At 43.6% G+C, this 19,039-nt stretch overlaps 1 protein-coding gene across 11 annotated transcripts in view; it reads right to left on the reverse strand.

Moving 5' to 3' along the window:
• Nucleotides 1-19,039, reverse strand: part of CELF1 (CUGBP Elav-like family member 1) — a 51,934-nt gene that overhangs the window by 27,925 nt on the left and 4,970 nt on the right. For 2 of the 11 annotated variants that reach the window (XM_040328258.1, XM_040328255.1), the window contains exon 1: nt 178-352. The exons of 1 other annotated variant lie outside the window; for it this stretch is intronic. In XM_040328258.1, the coding sequence (XP_040184192.1) occupies nt 178-248 (71 nt within the window). In that variant the 5' untranslated portion in view covers nt 249-352. Of the gene's footprint in view, nt 1-177; nt 364-14,357; nt 14,424-19,039 lie in introns of those variants that run through there. 8 more of the 11 variants (XM_040328260.1, XM_040328254.1, XM_040328253.1 and 5 more) reach the window with 8 other exon arrangements.

A 19,039-nucleotide genomic window follows, 5' to 3' on the forward strand; every position in this document is an offset into this window, starting at 1 on the left:
AGACAGGTGGAGGTGAGTCAGCTGCTTAAAATATATATAAAAAAAAAGTGAAGTCACACTTGAATCAGATGACAAACGTGACAAGGATTCCATGAAAAGGCAAAAAAAAAAAAAAAAAGATTTAAAGCAGAGATACCTCTTGAATCTAGAGGAAGGCGGCTCAAAAATGACACTTACACAGGACTGGAATTCAGAGAGCAATGATCCACCATCATCTCAGGCAGGAAATCAAGTTTAAATGAAGCCATGGTCTGTCTAATTTGCCCCCCTGGAATAAACACAAGACAGAGCTCAACTCCGCCCGGGCAAGCTCAGAGAACAGATGAAGATACTACACAGAGCAGCAGGACAGGGGAAACATAGCACAAAGCCCCAGAGAACACACACTACGAGGGAGAGACGACGACAAGCAGAGTCCTCAATGAACCCAGCATTGGACAAGACAGACAGAATGGACTGGGAAGAGGCACAAGGGGTGCAATAAAAAGTTTGTGTTCACTCTGAAAGGGGGATGTTACCATGTGAAGGGATAAGGGCACAATGAAAATGCTGATGCAGGGTGCTTGTTTTGTGTGTTTTTCCCTGGCGAAGCAGTACTGAGTGCAGCATCAGATAAACAGAATGTCAGATCAATAGAGATAGGGCTGAGTGACAGAGCGGAATGGAATAAAGAACGCTTGACTCTAGGGTAGCTAGGGTGGTGGAAGCATCACCCGCAAAACACAGGACCTGGTCACAAAACCCCCACCAATAATGCAGGTCAGATTTTCAGGACACCTTTATATCGGAGATCTGCTTGTACTCCTGTCATTCTCCAAACGAGTCAACCAAAACTGATTTCACACAGGCAACAGCCTGGTCCGGTGTTTCTAAACCAGGAATTTACAAGGTTCCTCAAACTGAAATCCCTGCCTAGGTATTCTGTGTTGTACAGCTTTTGTCTCCATTGCAAAAATTATGCATGTTCCATGCTTCATCTATTAAAGGGGGGGGGGGGGGAATCCTAAATAGCTTCCTTTACCTTAGTGCAGTCCTCCTTCACTTGCCTCATCCTTCAATTTTGCTTTTAAATGTCCTTATTTCTTCTGAGGGTCTGCAGCCTCCTGTCCTGTGATTGTGTACGAAACAAACCATGAATCAAACTGGGCTGCATTTCCATAGGGCCATATTCGGGGCCCATCAGATAACAGTGGGAGTTAACGGGGTTGTAAAGGTACAACTTTTTTTTCCTAAATGGCTTCCTTTACCTTAGTGCAGTCCTCCTTCACTTACCTCATCCTTCCATTTTGTTTTTAAATGTCCTTATTTCTTCTGAGAAATCCTCACTTCCTGTTCTTCTGTCTGTAACTCATCACAGTAATGCGAGGCTTTCTCCCTGGTGTGGAGTGTCATGCTCACCCCCTCCCTTGGACCCCAGGAGAGTCAGGACGCCCACTAACACAACGCTCTTTTCTCTGCAACGTAAAGAGCGTCCCGACTCTCCTGTAGCCCAAGGGAGGCTGAGAGCACGACACTCCGCACCAGGGAGAAAGCCTCGCATTACTGTGTGGAGTTACAGACAGAAGAACAGGAAGTGAGGATTTCTCAGAAGAAATAAGGACATTTAAAAGCAAAATAGAAGGATGAGGTAAGTGAAGGAGGACTGCACTAAGGTAAAGGAAGCTATTTAGGGGAAAAAAATGTTGTACCTTTACAACCCCGTTAACTCCCACTGTTATCTGATGGGCCCCAAATATGGCCCTATGGAAATGCAGCCCAGTTTGATTCATGGTTTGTCTCATACACAATCATAGGACAGGAGGCTGCAGACCCTCAAGAAGCAGAATGTAAAGTTTTTATACTTAAAAAAAAAAAATCTATACACAATATCTGATGATCAACATGCTTCACAGGGATTACCAATGCACATTACATACATATTTATGTGCCACCATCACATGCCATCATGTATAGATAGAAATAAAATGGTTATGTCAGTTAATATTCATAAAGCAAAATTATATATTTCAATTATGCATAACCTTCACCTCCCTCAACCTCTCTTGCTGCTTGGCTAAAAATAAACCTGTGCTAAACTACCCATAAGCCAGAGAGGTCTCCTGCTAGGTTTCATTGGACCACTAGCTCTCTGGTGTTTCCAGGTCTGGTTGAGGAAATTGACACTTCGCACATCAGCAGATGCAGCTGAACCCAACAACGAAGCAGCGTTGGAAGGGACACAACTCACATAGGCCTCTGTACTACACGCCCTTAAACACCCTAACCTCCAAGCTGGCCCAAAGTAACTATTTTCTACACCAATATCTTTACTTGCTGGGCGCTCTGCATTAACTGTATGTAGCCTCAGCTACACACAGTAAAACAGCATTGTGTCGCGGCAGTGAGGTGTTCTCATCTCACACCCAGAACAAAGCAAGCGTCAGGCTGAGAGGGGCTCAACAATTCATATGCAACTTTGTATTCATCCGAATACAAAGCTTCTTCTGATTGACCGAGGTGGAGGCGGGCAGATGAGCAACATCTCCACCTCAGTCAGAGGCAGCTTTGCATTCAAAGAATACAAAGCTGCCTCTGAATGGTTTAGTGCTGCTCAGCCTATTTTGTTTCGGTGAAATAAGTTCTCATCTCACCGCTGGAACATAAGGCTGAGGCTACATACAGATTATACGGTAGGCAGGTGCACCTGTTATGCTCGAGTACACTACAGCTTCTAAGCTTGAATTTAGGAGCTTTTTTTTGCAAAAACTCCTAAAACTAAACTCCATAAAAGCCTATGTGGAAAAAGAAGGAGAGATGCAGTGCCAACAAGTGCAGCAGTGGGACAATCACTTATTAAAAAGTAGTACACTCCCATGGAGCCAAGCTGGGTACAGAGATCTGTGACTGCAGCAGAGGAGCACAGTGTCATCACTGTGTCCAGACGACATTGTGACAGCATCCTCCTGCGCCTCCTCCATCCAGGACTCCAGAAACACCCGCGCTGCCGGGAGTGACGACACTGCTCTCCTCTGCTGCAGTCGCGGATCTCTGTACCCAGCTTGGCTTTTTAACCCTTGATGTACCTATACTCTCCACCTCCATGTAATTGTACTTAATAAAATGTATTGTCTCACTGATACACTTAAAGTGGCCCTGCTCCTCCCTCCTTTGACCACAAATAGTCTCTTCTACTCTCCAGCGGGCTGCCCAGCCAAGTGTGCAATGTGGGAGTCCAACTTTAAGCAGCTGAATTTCCCAAGTACTAAACATTAATCTAAAGTCATTAGAAAGGGTGAAACACCATCATAGTAATGCAGATGAGCTTTTTTTTATGCATAGGTTTGTATCTATTAATTGTTTAACTTGCAATACCAACGGCCACCACCAGATGGCGCCAGCTCACACAAGGAAGAGCTGGGGACTTCACACAAAAAAAAAAAAAAAAAAAAAAATTTTTGTTGCCCACCTTCCAAGCCAAGTCGCCAGGAGGCTATTTCTAGTCGCCCTGGTGACCGGGATTTGTCGAGCCCTGCACTAAGGTAAAGGAAGCTATTTAGGAAAAAAAATGTCCCTAACATTTTTTTTTTACCTTTACAACCCCTTTAAGGCTTACCTGTAGGTGCTGGAAATTCAGTATCTCCTAAACCTACATGGTTTAGGAGATATTTACAATAAAGCCATGTGTCAATGTCTTTGGCGCATGTGCACTTTAGAAACGGCACTTTACCCGCATGTGTGGACACAATCAGCGGCGCCTGACACCTGACAAGTGAGCCTGACTGCTGCTAGCCCGTAGAAAACAACTACCTGCCCGGCGCCCGGAACTGTCCTGGGCATCAGGCGATACAAATTGTGCATCCCTGAAACAAAGGGGCTGCCAAAACTCCAGGCGCTCGGACGCAATTTCCCAACACCTGGTATTTTTTGAGCCCCGTTATAACTAGATCGTAAACCTTACCAGAGCAAAAGGCTAATATAGCAGATTATAGAGGCTCTGATCTGCAGAGCTGGCCAACAAACTGGTATAATGGAAAGCAGAACTATAGTGCGGAAATGGCTGATGAAATAAACATAACAAAGAGCGAACGGCATCTGACTGGGTGTTACGTGAGTGACTAAAAAACAAATCTATTTTTTAATAAACTGTTTCCACAGATCTATTTGCATTGATCACCGTTACTTGGGATATAACCAGTTGTACCAGATTGTCCGGGTAACAGTTATGTCCTGGAGGTAGAAAGTAACTCTGGCCTGTTGCCACCACAAAAGATCATTACAACACCAGTAAAATGCACGTGTTAAATAAGCAAGGGGTGGAGGGTTAAGATTCCCAGTGTAACACAACATTAATAAAAATTAACAATTTTTCTATGCTGCCTTCATTTTACATGATTTTACCTCTGATAAAAGTCCCGACATATTCATTCATATATTTATTAGAGTAGCAATAAACCTTCTTGTACGATCTAGCCTGCGTTCTGCATGGACCCCCATCAGAATCTGTGCTCAATACTAAGGTGCAGGAGAGAACCCAGCTGCCTGCCCTGTGGGTATTTGCTTTCAAAACTACCAGAAAGATGTGCAGGAACCTCGGGGTGCTCCAGCTATATACATTAAAAATAAATTTTGGGCAGACATAGAGTGTGGATTTTAGCAACAATTAAACACAAATGCATATTATATATTTTCTGCCATCTATGCAACTTTTCTTCACTGCCTGTCCCATTGACAAAAGGGAGCAACTCTCTAAAGTAGGGGAAATCCTCAATGTCCCCAAATAGTCACAAGGACTAATAAAGAGGGTGAACCATAAACACGGACAGCAGAATAGACCCTTACCTCACTCTTTAAAAAATAAGACGATTTTAGACTTCCCTTCATACCTACAATCCATATCTTGGAATGGAGTACAAGACACCGGGTGTAGGCTTGTATCTTCAGATGATTAGACACCCCCAATGGGCATCTCCCTAAAAGCCTACCTCGTTACGTGAATCATGGATGGGACAGTGGCCTGCACCTTGTACTGTATGCCAAGATATGGAATTTACAGGCAAGTTAAAATTTCTTTCATTTTAATCGTACAATACAGTAAACATGTAAAATATTCATAGACTCTGGGATGCCCCCAATCAATGTATGAGAAGGGTGGGCAACAACTAGGCAAACAGAACTGCTCTAATAGGCTGAACAACTTCAGAGTGCCACTTCCAGAACGTTGCGGCTGAAAGCCACATCAGCAAAAGATTGGACATCCAACTGGTAGAACTTTGAAAAACAGCATACCAGATGCCGGCCTTAAACAGCTGGGCTACAGAGGCATGTTGTCCAAATTCCCTGTAAACTACCTCCAATCGGGTGGAAAGGGCAAGTAAAAGCGCAGAAGATGATTTGTCCTCATGATTGTAAGCTCTAGCAATCAGAATTCTTATCTTGCGATGGAGGACTTGGCAGCAGGGTTTTCCTTGCGAAGTCTGGGGACAGGTTAAATAGGGAATCCATGAGTCTGATTGAAGCTGTAGACGCTAGGCAATGAAAAGAGATTTTCTTTGGATACTTTTGGAGCAGGGCCTAAGGATTTTAGGACTATGTCTGATACCACCATGAGAGAAGATAGCATGGTCTTGGGCAGAATACAACCTTGTCTTTGTGAAGTATGAGGAGCGGCTCCTTACTTTGGACCGATAGCAGTGAAAACGACTACTTCATCTAAGGCAGGGTTCTCCAACCCCCGGTCCACGGCCCACAGCCTGTTTACTGGTGGGCCGTGAAGTCTGTGTTGAGGTGCGGCGGCGAGCAGAGAGATCACCGCACTTCTGCCCACACAGCCCCGTCCCTACACTGTTAGGGGTGAAGCAGGCAAGCAGAGAGATGGCATCATCTCCCACTGCCCGCCCCGCATCACCGCGGAACTCACTGTGCTTAGTGACAATGCATCTAGGAGGCAGGAGACAGTGGCAATCTGCATCTGGTGGCAAGTGACTGTGGCAATCTGCATCTGATGACAGGCACTGTGACAAGCTGCATCTGGTGGTAGATTCTGCATTATGGTGAGTTTAACTATTTAATTTTATATTACAATATAATAAAAATAATGCGCTTCAATCATCCTGAAACCATATTAACCATGGTGTTGTGATGATTGAAGTGCTAACACCAGCCATTTCCTGACAAATTGGCCACGAAAAAACCGCATCGTCACCCAGGCCTTGGCACAATTTTCATCCACAATGCCGGTCCCCGGTGCAAAAAAGGTTGGGGACCACTGATCTAAGGGAATCACCCTAATGGGTTTAAAGGGTGGTTTATGCGGGACAGAGAACCAAATTAAGATCCCATGGCAGCACAGGGTGAAGCTATGGGGAGCTTAATGAAGGACACACCTTGAAGAAAAGTTTTTACAAGGGAGAGTGAAGACAGAGGTCTTTGAAAAAGAATGGCCAAGGCCAAAACTTAGGCAGGAGTGGTGGAAAAATGTGCAACCTGTGGTGTGATCCAACAGCTGGTAATCCACCTGAGACTAAGCTCCAAGTGGTTAGACCCAAATCCGAAAGGTTTACACTGTATTTAACACACATCAAATATAGCCCTGGTCTTTTACAGAGATACCCTTGAATGCCTGTCCATGACGCTGGACTGTATATAAAAGTCCAGGCTTCACCCACCTCATTGGCCATACTGCCAAAGGGGTCTTCAGGGATGGATCATGGCCCTGGACCGGTATAGCACCCTGCGACTAACCACATGAGCACCAATGCAAGATCCAGTGCCTGGAGCAACAATACAGGCCATCTGGGTATCACTCCAAAGGTTTATTGAGGTTTTGCCTATCCAGGTTCACCACGTCATATATATATATATATATATATATATATATATATATATATATATATATATATATATATATATATATATATATATATATATATATATATATATATATATATATATTAAAGCAAGAGAGTAAAAATAATAAAAACATTTTTTAAAGCACCCCCGCGCTCTCGCGCAAAGGTTAATGCATGCGTCTGTCCTGCACACAAGTAAACAGCAATCGTCCCACACAAGTGAGGTATCAACGTGATCAGACCATGGGAATTAATTCTAGCACTAGACCTCCTGTGTACATCAAAATTAATGTCTTTTGTCGCCGCTGCACGGGCACACACAAAAAAAAGTGTCAGATGTCTGGTATCAATTTACTCGGCGTATCATCTATATTGTACCACAAAATTTAGTCACGAATTGTGTTTTTTTGTATAAAAAAAAAAGTGTAAATATATGTTTGGGGTTTTAAGTGAATTTCTAGCAAAAAAAAAAAGTTTAAAGTGGAGTTATCTAAGTTGCAGATAGAGAAAGGAGCTGTGCGTTAGTTGGCGTCCTGACTCTCCTACTAGCCCCCTCAAGGGAGGGGGCGAGCATGACACTTGCATTACTGTGTGGAGTTACAGACAGAAGAACAGGAAGTGAGGATTTCTCAGAAGAAATAAGGACATTTAAAAGCAAAATGAAAGGATGAGGTGGGTGAAGGAGGACTGCACTAAGGTAAAGGAAGCTATTTAGGGAAAACATTTCTTTACCTTTACAACCCCTTTAAGACTGTGCTTTAGAAATATGTTGCTTTGCATCACTCAGCATACACTGGGACATGCAGTACAATAGAGTACATACTGAACTGGAGACAGATTTGCTATTACTCTATGGTATCTTCCAGAGAAACTGCTGAATTGCAAACATGCACTGGAAGCAGCATGGCTCTAAAGCAGTCCTCAGGCAGTGTAAAGTGCAGCATAATTATATTTAAAAACCTTGGTGAGGAGTAAGGCTGGAGGTGGAATCTAGATAGCTCATTTAAAGGTGCACATATCCTTGGAAGGGTTGGGTAAAGGGGTTCTCACTTTTCCGGTTTATGGTGAAATGGATGTCAGAGAAATGTATCTTTGCCGGAAAAAACCCAGATGCCTAGGTTCTCTGTGACCAGAGATTCCGCTGCCAAGAGAGGAAAAGTAAACACAGAATTTGTCAGCCAATAAAAGCAAATTGGCTTATTTCTTAATATAGAAACTTCCAAGGTCTAATACAAGTGCTTTTTTCTTTGTAATAACAGCCTTCATCAACAGCAATCATCATTATGTCTCGTTCACGCTTTTGGAATGAAATCGAGCACTTTACATAAAACATGCCCTTTGCTGTGAGTCAGAAACCACTTTCGAGAATTCTGGACACATTCCATGAAGAGTCCCGCTATTAGTATAAAGAGTAGTGATAAAACGTTACTTCACCAGAAAGAATCTTTTTATCACTAGATAGTAATGTCAATCTTTTCTCCTCCCAGTCTCTCAGAAACAGTTTCAGGCTCTGCCCACCCATGTCATTAAAACGTCATCCGTCACATGCATCTTCCAGTCAGACAAATATCTTGTTTCCAGTGCATCCATTACAATGGCATACAACGTTTTTCAATCACTGGCACCTATGGCTAGATCTAATGCATGTGTAGTCGACGTGTTTTCATTTTCCCATCCATGAAACCGTCATATGATCTGTTATCATATGATCTTCCCTAGTGTAACAGGAGAGCTTTGTTTTCTACAAAGATCATTGGTTTCTACAAGTGATCTTGTAAGGGGTATGTATTACAGACTGATGATTTCACTGAAGCGCAATATAAATCTGACAAATGTTCCAAAACATACCCACTCTAAGTCCAAAAAAAAAAAAAAGTTTAAATTAAAGTAGATAATTTTATGACCATGCATGATTTTACAACCCTTGTTTCTACAGTAAAGCTTAAATTATCTATATACATGAAGCATATTTGCTCATTACAAAAGTAAACCTTGCTTCCTGCTAAGTATTACTTCTCTGGGAACCCTCTTGCAGAAAAAAAAAGGAGGATGTAAAATCCACCAGGGTTTACTTCCTCTTTAATAAAAAAAATAGTTTAAACCATTTTGGCCCGAACAAACCATTTAAAATGAAAGTAAAGCTAGAGATCAGCTTTAATGCTTCGCCTACCACAGCCAGCATTTAAAAACGAGATATATAGCTAAAGACCATACCTGGATTAATCCCCAGCCCAGGTTGGATCACTAGTAAAGACTTGATTTAAAGCGGTTCTCCACCCTAAAGTGGAGTCCCGCTGATCGGAACCCTCCAGTGTCACATTTGACACCTTTCAGGGGGGAGGGGGGTGCAGACACCTGTCTAAAGACAGGTATTTGCACCCACTTCCGGCCACACGCTACGGGCGAAAGACGGGCATTCCGTCACATCCCGTCTGTCGCCCGTTGGGTGCTGGGAATACTCGGCTCCCATGCACACAGCGTGTGAGCTAATCGCGACTCGCGCATGCGCCGTAGGGAAGCCGCAGGGCTTCACTTCCTGGTTCCCTGAGCGTGGATGGAGGGGGGAGCAGCAGAGAGACGAGCGATCGTCTCCAGGACAGGTAAGTGTCCTAATATTAAAAGTCAGCAGCTGCAGTATTTGTAGCTGCTGGCTTTTAATATTTTTTCCCCGTGGCACATCCGCTTTAAATCCAATTTTTTTTAAAGAGCAGCTGACATCTCTGTCCCGCAGCGGCGGCTCCTCTGACCCGCTGTTGACTCACCGACAGCCCCATTCACTTTAATGGGACCAGCGGGTTATGAGGCAGTGACGCAACAAAGTGAGGGACGTAGCGGCAGCAGGTGAGAGGATGCCGCTAACAGGCACTGCCATGATGGATCTGAAATGGGAGGTGCTCTTTAAAACGCAAGGATTTGTTCTTGCTGGTAGTTAGAATCTTTAAAGCGGAGCTCCACCCTAAACACTCGGCTCCCAGAGCACAGCGGGAGCCAATCAGCGGCGCAGCGCAACTCGCGCATGCGCCGTAGTGAAGCCAGAGCGCTTCACTTCCTGTTTCCCTCACTGAGGATGGCGGGGGGAGCAGCAGAGTGACGAGCGATCGCTCGTCCTCTGCTGCGGACGGCGCTGGACTCCAGGACAGGCAAGTGTCCTAATATTAAAAGTCAGCAGCTGCAGTATTTGTAGCTGCTGGCTTTTAATATTTTTTTTTAGTGGCACATCCGCTTTAATATTTGCATATAATATTCACCATGTACAAGCAGGCATGTTTATAAATCTTTCTACATTTCAATTACATGGAAAATAAAACGCAACTGGCAGCTTGTTTTACAAACCTTACTGATAACTGCTGGAGACATTTTGTACAGAATCATTACATGGGAAGTGTGATAAAACACTACAGGGGTTAAGGACTAATAATTTTCTAAAAGTATCTGCATCATTCAAAGTGATTCTAAAATCAGGTAACTTATGCATCAAGATAAAACAAATTTTGCAAGCAGCTCCCCCAGGATGATGTCGGTCCAGCAATATGCATTGGAGCAGAGGCTCTATCTCCTCATTGTTCAGACACAGCCATTGGCTCCTGCTGCCATCAATTACATCCAATGAGGAGGGAGCAGGTTGAGGCTGAGTCGTGCTCTGGGTGTCAATTACACCCATAGCAAGGGGCTTGTTCAGGAGGCACTCAGAGGGCGAGGAGGGGGGACCAGAAGTGCCAGTGGTGGACCCTAGAAAATTATGATTCTGCTCTAAGCAAAACTATTGCACACAACAGGTATGTAGAACATATTCTTTAATTTTTGTAGGACAATGACCGCTATAAAGCATGCTTTTGTATATGTCCACAAAGTATCAGAGCATACAAATGAAAGACGGTATATCAGGAAAGTTGATTGACTACGTCATCTTATTTGGAGTTCAAAATACTGCAAACCAAGTATAATTAATTGACGCAGATTACACATCCTTGTGGGGCAGCTAGATGTACCAGACAGCCAGAAGAATGTCCTGCGACTCGAGTCACAGCTGTCTTTTCTTCACATGGAATTGCACAGCCAGGGATTACATGTAGTTAGGGACAGATAATTGTCCCTGGGCACAGAATTTCTGCATTCAGGGTCAATCAGCTGCCCCAATTTGCAGGTATTTGCTGGCTTTGAGATTACATGCAAACAGCAAAGGCTCCTGCCAGCTTGTTAGGCTGTATTTACACTTATGCATTTTTTGCACTACAGAATGTGTTCCATAGGAAACCATGTTAAATCGGATCTCCAATGCAAATACGTTTTTTTTTCTTCTTGTGGGTAGTTAAATAGTTAATTGCAGGGCTTAAATAAACTCACGTATCTTGTCTCCAACGTCCGCTCCTCTCTCTTTCTGCCTGCAGTATACAGTTATATTCCTTTCTGTCCGCCGTTGCCATTTTAACTGTGGGCATTAGAATGGGAGCAGGGACTTCCTGGTTGTGGTGATGCTGTTGTCCCATCATCCACCGCTCGATCGAGCACTTGCAGCGGGGAGCAGCGGCATCGGCGTCTTTGTTGCCATAACAACGGCAGGCGTCGCAATTAAAAGTTACCGCCCCTGATGTAAACCCAGGCTCACAGCTGCGCAGTGAACACAGGGAGCTATGAGAGAAGCTCCCAGAGTACACTGCATCGAACGGGAAGTGACGCAATGCCCGAGGAATACCCGCAATCATGCAGACCGGAAGGCTCACTAATATACAGGTACTGTACATATTTTGAAAACAAAAACATCAGTTTTTAGCATTTTTGATAGCGGCAGTACAATTAAGCTACTGTTGGAATTAGGGTGGAGCGCCGCTTTAAATGGACTGTAGAGCAAATCTGCAAAAAAGCATTAAAACTGCATAGGTGTGAATACAGCCTTATTGCTTTGTATGGGCTGACCACAGCTGTCTGGAACTAGCTTCCAGCTGCAAACTCCTGAAGCACAAATCTACTGCTGGACCAAAGTAGACTGAGGTGAATGAGGCCTAAGACCACATTGACACTTGTGAATGGACCCAACACTGATTACATGCAAGAACCCTAGTGGATGTTCTCGGAAATTAGCTACGGGAAGCCGGCTTCTGCAACTAACCATGGCCGCTCGCATATAATCGATCAATTATTGATCACCTGCGAGTGATTGGCCCTGGACGCAGACTGTCTCTTTTTTGAGAGTATGTTACACCCATATTTGAGGTTTAACATGCTCCAGCACCTGATGAGCCCCCTTCATTAGTTCACTGAAACTTTCTCCAGCTTTCAAACAGAAATCCTGAGATATGGGCAAGAAAGCTGGAGGAAGGAAGCATTTGCAAGAGCCTGACATCACACCCAGGTTCCACTGATCACATGTGCAATGCTTTACAGGCTACATTTGTTTCTGCAAAAATATATGAACTTATTATTTTTCCCCCAAAAGGTGAACGCATCCTTTATAGGAGATCTACAAATTTGTAAATACAATAGGAAGAAAATAAACAGCAATATGCATGTAAAATGAATATTAAAAAAATTACCTTAAAGTATTAAAGTAAAAAAATATATAAAATAAAAATCAAAATACATCCAAATCCCTTCAGCCCTGAACATCTTGTTTAGTGGGAACAAGCATTCTCACTTATGATTTCTTGAGCACAATTTATACATGTCTGTGTGTCGAGCACAAGGCCAGGTTCACATATGTGCAGCCGCAATTTCCAGCTTGGGGTCCGGTGGTTTCAGGTCCAAATCTTTGCCTGAATTTGCACCATTCGCACAGGACCCTTTTAGAATTCACACCAAAGGCCGCCCCGAAACGTGTGAACTGGCACCATAGAGAGACAAGTCATACTCGAATTGGATGTGGTAAAAAAAAATGCATCCAATTCGCACTTATGTGAACCCGGCCTTAGGCAGCCCAGTCACTTCAATGAGCTGCTTATGCAAGTTTGTCACCGAAAAGAAGCACCCGGGGGCGATGAGTTGCGCACGATTTCTAAAGGCATATTTTGCCGAGCGACAATCACAGAAAAAACACATTGGGGGTTATTTACGAAAGGCAAATCCACTTTGCACTACAAGAGAAAACTACAAGTGCAAAGTGCACTTGGTGGATCCGAGGGGGACGTGCAAGGAAAAAAAAAACACAGCATTTTAGCTTGCACATGATTGGATAATAAAATAAGCAGAACTTCCCCTCATTTCAGATCTACATCTCATATTTCCATCGACTGCACTTCCAAGTGCACTTTCAGTGTAATTTCAAGTCCACTTTGCACTTGTAGTGCAAAGTGGATTTGCCTTTCGTAAATAACTCCCATTGTGTTTGGGGCGCCTTTAAGAACCATGGCATTCAAACATAAGTTGCACATTTTACTGTGATTTGGAGGCGCAGCAATTTTGGCAGAAATTCCAAATCCCCAACTGAGAATGGGCCTTTAAGACACTTTAAATCACTTAAAGTGGTTGTATACCCAGTCAGACGACTTTTCTTTATTAGGACAATTGCAGGTTTTAAAATCATTTGCATTAGAAGATTGTCTCCTTACCTGCCCTCATTGCGAGATATATGTATTATTGTGGCTCGTGACGTAGCCCGCGCATGCGCCGTTTGTCCAAACAGTCCGGCAGCCCGAGACCCGGCCGGAAGAATGCATAGTCTATGTCGGGGCTGCGTCATTTCCTATTGTCAACGTCAGCCCCGACATCTCGCGATGCCAGCAACAGTCTCTGTCTCTGATTCGCTCGACGTTCGTTTCCATAGTAACCGGAAACGAAAACGAGGCTTGGATACTGCAATTGGTGTGCAAGCGCGCGATTACAGAGAGAAAAACGTAATGCGGGCGGAAGTAAAAGAGAATACAGGCACGGAACACCACAGTTGATATGGCAACGGCTATGACAGAGCAGCAGCGTTTCAAATATACAGCCTTTTTACAGTAAGAACGATTTTTGGGCTTACTCTTAGTGCCCATTTTATTCCTAATACATGTGTGGATTGTAATATTGATTAAATCTGTTTTTTTTGGGCGAGTTTACAACCACTTTAATTCTTTGGTAGTTTGTAGCATTTTAGTAAGGATCCCCGATTTGCCTGAGAACATAAACATGTTCAAAACATCTGCAAAACTGCAGTAGAGATGCCTTATGTTTAACAGGCAGGCCAAATTTGTTAAAGAAAGCAGCTGACCCTGATAATAGCCAGATGTTGGCGGTGCTGTTGTACGTTTGTATTGTCTATGTGTTTATTAAAAAATAAAGATAAAAAAAAAAAAAAAAAAGGCAGCATTTGAGCAAAACAATCCAACAAGGTGCCACATTAACACAACCCTGTACAGAAACATTATAAATTGCCTGGAGGAAACCAAAGAAACATACTTTTCTGTCATTCCTGTAGGCACATGTAACAACTATGAAGTAAGAGATTAGGGGATACTGGAAATTGGACACATTCGTTACAACAGGGGGGGAAAAAATAAAAAAATCACAAACATGACACTGCACTAACAAGAATGTTACAAAGGTTACGAAACTTACATCAATGTTCTCTGAAATCTCAAGAGTGGCCCGGAGCGCTGGAGACCCCGATATTAAGATTTGTGCCTGTGGAATGCACAAAGACATTTGTAAAAAAAAAAATCCCTTGAAAAACAAGAAAGCACAAACGTTTCCATTGGAAAGACATTTCATACTGATCATATCTAGTTTCTCTCCTACCAGACTTAATTGTGAGCTATTTATTCATGGTAATGTATGTAGATTTAAGTAACACATAGATCATGCAAGTTGAGCCGAGGACAATGTCACCACTCATTTGGAGCATTTATGACAATAAAATGTTCTGTTTTATGCAGCCTGGCATATTTAGCTGAACACGCACACCATTTCAGGAAAAAACTAATATATTGTCAGTAAGTCCATGTTTGGAGTTATTATTGCAGTGTGTATCTTTATTTTCAAAGTACAAGAAACATGAAAGATCATACAGAAATGAGCAAAGTATCACTGGATGCAAATAATAATGCTATGGACAAGGGGTGGCTATATGTGGATACACAAAACTTTCATAACTCCAACAAACGGACTCCTAAGAGATGGTCCATATACATCTCTACAAAAAAACAGAGCTACTTGTGGACCAGAAGTGCTACTGAATCCAGCTGTAGCAGCAATAATATAGCAAAAGAGGAGTAAATAACAAAAAGAAGTCTCCACAACCAGGAGGGATAGGAGAGTGATAAGAAAGGTAGAGAAACAAAAAGGGAGGGGTGAGGGAGAAGGAGATTGGGGACATGCAAGCCAGAAATAAAAAAGGTTCCAATGCCTATAAGGCCCCTTTCCCCCCCCTGTCGGACCGCCTGCGGATGGAAAAGGGACATACATTGGTCCCTCTGAGATTGCGGGTGTCAGTGGATGAACATCCGCTGACACCCGATCTCACCCGCCTCCGCATTCATCCGCTTCTGCAGCACTATATCGCTAAAAATAGTGCCTGCAAAGTGCCCTGAAAACAGCGGCTCCATGCAAGGGCTTTCACACTGGAGCGGTGTGCTGGCAGGGCGTCAGAAAAAGTCCTGCTAGCAGCTTCTTCTGAACTCACAGCTCCTAAAGCGCCCCTGCCTGCTGCGCTTTTAACCCTTTTTCAGCCACTAGCGGGGGTTAAAAGCACCCCACTAGTGGCCGAAAAACACGAGTAAAAATATCTGCGTTTTGCCCAGCCTAAAAGTAGTCGCATAAAAGCTGAAGGTTTTCTACTTTCATGCAGCTCCACCGACCCCCCCCCCCCCCAAAAAAAGCATGATCTCAACCCAGAACATGCATATAGGGTTAGTTTACCTTTTCAGAAAATATGTAAAGGTGAACACTGCACACCCTCCCCCATCCACCTCCCTACACCTGGCGCCCCCCCCCCCATCCCCTTTACCCACTTTCGGGGTTGTCGAGCCGTCGGTGATTTGAAATCCTTTTCCAGCGCCATGGATGGGATGGATTCTGATTGGTCAGCACCATTACAGTGTGAATCAATCTGGTCCGTGCCGAAAAGCTGCATGCTCTGGAAGAATCACAGATTGACAGCTGGCTCTGCCTCCCAGCACACGACAGAGCCAGCTGCACCCACCTCCTCCCCAGCCTGGCACCCCACTGAGAGATGGAGGAGCAGAGCAAAGAACAGCAACTGACAGTCACCGCTCTCCGCTCTGAGAAAACCAAGAACTGAACAATCGGTGGTCATGTGATCGCTCAGTTCAACATGGGAAAGCTGCAACATCACACCAATGTTGCAGCGTAAGGGTTAATATGGATTTTTTTTTTTTACATAACCTGTTTAACTTAGATGTGTTTTAAACACCTTTACTGAGAAGATAAATTATCGCAGACTGCTTAAATATACCAAACCTGTAAAAATACCATGCATTCCGTTTAAACCCCTTTGTTGCCAGAGCCATTTTTTTCAAAGGTTTAAAAAATTATGTGAGACCCTATGGTTAGTTAAAATCCGCAAACGTTTTATGAATGCAGAGGCCCTAGAGAATAAAATGGTAGTAGTATACCATTGAAACAGTTTATCAAGTGGTAATTTTCAGCATAAAAATCAACTTAAATAGGTGTCTGGAGTACAGCTTTGTGTTCCCGCAGCCAATTCTTATTACTACGCTGGGACCCTAGTGCCACCATCTTGGATATGGAAGTCGACTAGGGGGCGAGTACCGATAAAAAATAATGCTTCCCCAGGCTGGGACATACCAGAGAGATTTCACTTTTTAGTGAAGTTCTCCTTAATCTCAAGTCACACAAGTGCAAAATGTTACCCATTTATTTTATTGTCCTGTCTTTCCTTTCCTCTTTCCTCCCTTCTTCACATGGGTGGTTCCTTCTCATCCTCCCCTTCTCCTCTCCCTTCTTTCCTATCGCTTACTCCCCCCCCCCCCCCCCAGTGCTCTTCACCATAATCCTTATTCACATTATGCCCCCCTAGAGATCCTTGTATATTCCCCCCTGTCCACCGCATGGGGTCTATGGTTCTGGCGGGTTGTTGCCGCATATGACCACCATAAATGGGGTAAGCCAGTTTCTATGAATTTTATTATTTTTATTTTTTGTCTACCTATTTTCCATGTTTTACTCTTTATTGTATTGTTTGTTTTGTAGAATGGTTCTCCTGAAGAAGTGGTTATAGCACGAAACTAGTCGAGACCATTCCATATGTTTGTAATTACAGAAAATTGCCTGGAGTCATCCCAGGCTTCTGTCTTTTCAATTTTAATTATGTATTGATTGTATAATTTTTTATATGTAATAAATTTCCCTTTTACACTACATGTATGTTAAAGCGGAGGTTCACCCAAAAAATACATTTTTAACATTACATTCAGCCGAGTTGTCCTAATGACAATCGGCTATTTTTTTTTAAATTTTATCCCCGTACATACCGTATTTTCACCGCTGCTTCCGGGTATGTCTTCTGCGGGACTGGGCATTCCTAATTGATTGACAGGCTTCCGACCGTCGCATACTGCGCGTCACGAGTTGCCGAAAGAAGCCGAACGTCGGTGCGCAGGCGCTGTATAGAGCCGCACCGACGTTCGGCTTCTTTCGGCAACGCGTGACGCGCAGTATGCGACGGTCGGAAGCCTGTCAATCAATTAGGAACGCCCAGTCCTGCAGAAGACATACCCGGAAGCGGCGGTGAAAATACGGTATGTACCGGGATAAAATAAAAACAGCCTATTGTCATTATGACAACTCGGCTGAATGTAATGTTAAAAAAAAATTTTTTTGGGTGAACCCCCGCTTTAATTTTACCGTACCAAGACAGTCCTTAATTTTTAGGGGGAGGGAATACTATTGGGTCAACCTCAGCCACTGTCCCTTTTTCCCTCTTGCCCCACCCTCTTTTGTTGTTACATGAGTAAATAGATACCCAACATGTCAAACATTGAAATTGCTTGTGCAATTGTGATGAAATTTTACACAGGCGATGCTTTAATAGCTCTTACAGGTCATCAGTATAGGTCCCATTCACACATTTTAAAGGCATCCAAATCATGGGAATGTCTTTTTTAACCGGGAAAGAGAAACATGAAACACACAAGGGGGGTTATTTACTAAAGGAAAATCCACTTTGCACTGCAAGTGCTCCTGAAAGTGCACTTGGATGTGCAGTCGCTGTAGATCTGAGGGGGACATGCAAGTAAAAAAAAAAGTAAAGTAAAAAAACAGCATTTTAGCTTGCACATGAGTGGATGAAAAAATCAGTAGAGCTTCCCCTCATTTCAGATGTACCCCCTTAGATTTACAGCGACTGCACTTCCAAGTGCACTTTCATGTGTACTGGCAGTGCAAAGTGGATATGCCTTTCGTAAATAACCCCCAAGATGCTGCAGTACACCACCTACAAAAGCTAAGAGCAATTATAAGCACGAAAGTGAACGGCCAGAAGGGAAATGTCATGTGAGAACTTTTGCAAGCAGCATTTTTTTTAAACTTTGAAAACACAAAATAACAAAAAAAAAAAAACTTTCTAGTTATCTGATAATCTCTAAACCATTTCTGAATACAAATTACCGGGGGAAATTGATCTAGTCACATAGGCAGCATTATCTGGGGGTGGAGGGGATACTCTCATCTGACCAAGAAGCGGGCATGGAATCGCTGGCAAAAAGATTTGTCAAATGACACTTTCCTTGCCCTGGGGGTACAGCATTGAATTTTCATATATGCTTGGTGGGGGGGGGGGGACCAATTTCCCTTATAATAAAAAATAAAAATGCTTCCTCAAAAAAAGGAAGGCAACTGCTCTTTAACATGACATACTGTATTTATTGGCGTATAACACTCACTTCCCCCCCCCCCTGAAAATAAAGGGTAAACTGTGCCTGCGTGTTATATGCAGGGGGCTGTGGAATATTTTTTCCCTGAAACTTCCCTCTTAAAGTTAGGGTGCATGTTATACGCCGATAAATACAGTAATTTATAAGTTAGCAGGGAAAGTTCTGCTATGCATGGCAAAAATGAAGGCCTCATTCACACCGGCGGCAGTATAAACAGGTGACTAAAATGCGGCCAGGGCACCCACTTGTGGGGGGGTGTCAACGGGCAGCCAGCACACCCATATGGTGAGGGGTGGGGACACAATGGGCAGCCAGCGAGTGCAGGGGGCGGGGAGATCTTGCAGGTTGGGGGGTAAATGGGTAGCCAGCGCGCCCACGTGTGCAGGG

This window comes from Rana temporaria, chromosome 11, assembly GCF_905171775.1.
Source record: "Rana temporaria chromosome 11, aRanTem1.1, whole genome shotgun sequence".
Taxonomy (NCBI): Eukaryota; Metazoa; Chordata; class Amphibia; order Anura; family Ranidae; genus Rana; species Rana temporaria.